The 3,759-nt window shown below is 44.1% G+C and overlaps 1 protein-coding gene across 2 annotated transcripts in view; it reads left to right on the forward strand.

Annotated features, from left to right (window-relative positions):
• Window positions 1-3,759, forward strand: part of LYRM1 (LYR motif containing 1) — a 27,103-nt gene that overhangs the window by 21,203 nt on the left and 2,141 nt on the right. For both annotated transcript variants that reach the window (XM_015571810.1, XM_006752777.2), the window contains one exon: window positions 356-448. In XM_015571810.1, coding sequence (XP_015427296.1) covers window positions 356-448 — 93 coding nt within the window. The remainder of the gene's footprint in view (window positions 1-355; window positions 449-3,759) is intronic.

The following is a 3,759-nucleotide window of genomic DNA, read 5'->3' on the forward strand; positions in this document are numbered from 1 at the left end:
TTTGTAACAATGTTTCAAACTGCAAGCTCAGAGGCCGGCAGTGGCAGGCGGGGAACATTGAGTCCTCCGTCACTGAAGCAAGCAAGCCTCATGTTCGCTTCAAGCTGCCTGGCCTCCGGCCGCCATCTTGGCTGGCGGTTAATTTGCATATCACCCTGATTAGCCAATGGGAAGGGTAGCGGATGTACGGCTAATTACCATGTTTCTCTTTTATTGGATAGGATATATAGATTTCTTTTGAATTTTTGAATTATCAATATTTAATTTATTGAATGGTAAATCAAAAGAGTTTCAGAAAATGTGCACCTGTATTCTGTGTGGCATTAAAAAAAATGCCTGTTTTGTCTTTCACCAGCTCACAGACACAGACCAGATTAAGCAGTGCATAGATGAATGCACAGCTAGGATTGAAATCGGACTGCACTACCAGATCCCGTATCCAAGGCCAGTAAGTGTGACCCAGTTAACACATGGTGGGTACTCACTCTTTGCTGAGTGTTTGTCTAGAACAACGGTTCTCAACCTGTGGATCGCGACCCCTTTCACAGGGGTTGCCTAAGACCATCGGAAAACACATATATAATTACATATTGTTTTTGTGATTAATCACTATGCTTTCATTATGTTCAATTTGTAACAATGAAATCGGGGGTCACCACAACATGAGGAACTGTATTAAAGAGTCGTGGCATTAGGAAGGTTGAGAACCACTGGTCCAGAAGGCCAGAGCTACTGAAGGAGGCATGTTGGAAACAAGCTCTCCTTTCATGCCATCAGCCTATCATGACCAACCAAGATGCCAAAGAAGACTATCTCCTACGTGTATAGCTTTCCCATGTATAGAAGGGAAAGCCAGCTCGCAGTTGCATAGCGTTCTCTTTTGCTTTTCACTTTTTTATGGAAAGATTTTCTTCTTATATTAGACAAGGTTGTTGTTAATAAAATAATAAAGTTCAAACATTAAAGGCATGCATAAGATAGAAAGTGAAATTTGTCAAAATTCACACCCTGTGGAAGTGACCCCTGTAACTATTGGGTTGACCATATGAAACTACCAATTTTCTACCCTTGACCTACAAAAAACTGCTGGTAATTGTTTCTTAGGAGGGGAACTGGGGGACAGGGGTAAGAGAGAGACTATAAATTTAATCCACAGCAAATTTTATATATATATTTTTTTAAATATATTTTATTGATTTTTTACAGAGAGGAAGTGAGAGATATAGAAAGTTAGAAACATCGATGAGAGAGAAACATCGATCAGCTGCCTCCTGCACATCTCCTACTGGGGATGTGCCCGCAACCTAGGTACATGCCCTTGACCGGAATCGAACCTGGGACCCTTCAGTCCGCAAGCCGACGCTCTATCCACTGAGCCAAACCGGTTCCGGCAGCAAATTTTATATATATATTTTTTTAAATATATTTTATTGATTTTTTACAGAGAGGAAGTGAGAGATATAGAAAGTTAGAAACATCGATGAGAGAGAAACATCGATCAGCTGCCTCCTGCACATCTCCTACTGGGGATGTGCCCGCAACCTAGGTACATGCCCTTGACCGGAATCGAACCTGGGACCCTTCAGTCCGCAAGCCGACGCTCTATCCACTGAGCCAAACCGGTTCCGGCAGCAAATTTTATATATATATTTTTTTAAATATATTTTATTGATTTTTTACAGAGAGGAAGTGAGAGATATAGAAAGTTAGAAACATCGATGAGAGAGAAACATCGATCAGCTGCCTCCTGCACATCTCCTACTGGGGATGTGCCCGCAACCTAGGTACATGCCCTTGACCGGAATCGAACCTGGGACCCTTCAGTCCGCAAGCCGACGCTCTATCCACTGAGCCAAACCGGTTCCGGCAGCAAATTTTATATATATATTTTTTTAAATATATTTTATTGATTTTTTACAGAGAGGAAGTGAGAGATATAGAAAGTTAGAAACATCGATGAGAGAGAAACATCGATCAGCTGCCTCCTGCACATCTCCTACTGGGGATGTGCCCGCAACCTAGGTACATGCCCTTGACCGGAATCGAACCTGGGACCCTTCAGTCCGCAAGCCGACGCTCTATCCACTGAGCCAAACCGGTTCCGGCAGCAAATTTTATATATATATTTTTTTAAATATATTTTATTGATTTTTTACAGAGAGGAAGTGAGAGATATAGAAAGTTAGAAACATCGATGAGAGAGAAACATCGATCAGCTGCCTCCTGCACATCTCCTACTGGGGATGTGCCCGCAACCTAGGTACATGCCCTTGACCGGAATCGAACCTGGGACCCTTCAGTCCGCAAGCCGACGCTCTATCCACTGAGCCAAACCGGTTCCGGCAGCAAATTTTATATATATATTTTTTTAAATATATTTTATTGATTTTTTACAGAGAGGAAGTGAGAGATATAGAAAGTTAGAAACATCGATGAGAGAGAAACATCGATCAGCTGCCTCCTGCACATCTCCTACTGGGGATGTGCCCGCAACCTAGGTACATGCCCTTGACCGGAATCGAACCTGGGACCCTTCAGTCCGCAAGCCGACGCTCTATCCACTGAGCCAAACCGGTTCCGGCAGCAAATTTTATATATATATTTTTTTAAATATATTTTATTGATTTTTTACAGAGAGGAAGTGAGAGATATAGAAAGTTAGAAACATCGATGAGAGAGAAACATCGATCAGCTGCCTCCTGCACATCTCCTACTGGGGATGTGCCCGCAACCTAGGTACATGCCCTTGACCGGAATCGAACCTGGGACCCTTCAGTCCGCAAGCCGACGCTCTATCCACTGAGCCAAACCGGTTCCGGCAGCAAATTTTATATATATATTTTTTTAAATATATTTTATTGATTTTTTACAGAGAGGAAGTGAGAGATATAGAAAGTTAGAAACATCGATGAGAGAGAAACATCGATCAGCTGCCTCCTGCACATCTCCTACTGGGGATGTGCCCGCAACCTAGGTACATGCCCTTGACCGGAATCGAACCTGGGACCCTTCAGTCCGCAAGCCGACGCTCTATCCACTGAGCCAAACCGGTTCCGGCAGCAAATTTTATATATATATTTTTTTAAATATATTTTATTGATTTTTTACAGAGAGGAAGTGAGAGATATAGAAAGTTAGAAACATCGATGAGAGAGAAACATCGATCAGCTGCCTCCTGCACATCTCCTACTGGGGATGTGCCCGCAACCTAGGTACATGCCCTTGACCGGAATCGAACCTGGGACCCTTCAGTCCGCAAGCCGACGCTCTATCCACTGAGCCAAACCGGTTCCGGCAGCAAATTTTATATTAAACTAGAGGCCCAGTGCATGAAATTTCGTGCACTGGGCACTGGGGGTGGGGGTAGAGGGAGAGTGTCCCTCAGCCCGGCCTCCACCCTGTCTCAATCCGGGACCCCTTGTGGTATGTCCAACGACCAGTTTAGGCCCCCAAGGGGTCCCAGATTGTGAGAGGGATGTCCGACTGCCAGTTTAGGCCTGATCCCTGCAGGCCTGTGGGAGCACACTGACCACCAGGGGGCAGCTCCTGCCTTGAACATCTGCCCCTTGGTGGTCAGTGCGCATCATAGTGACTGGTTGACTGGTCGTTCTGTCATAATGGTCACTTAGGCTTTTCTATCTATAGATATGAAGGAAAACAGGTCTTAACAGTGTAAAAAAGAGTAGGTATTTTCAGGCCACTGAGCCATGTATCACGAAGCTATTTTTCTAAGAGATGCTGAGAAACATGAGAAATCAA

Source organism: Myotis davidii, unplaced genomic scaffold, assembly GCF_000327345.1.
Source record: "Myotis davidii unplaced genomic scaffold, ASM32734v1 scaffold970, whole genome shotgun sequence".
NCBI lineage: Eukaryota > Metazoa > Chordata > Mammalia > Chiroptera > Vespertilionidae > Myotis > Myotis davidii.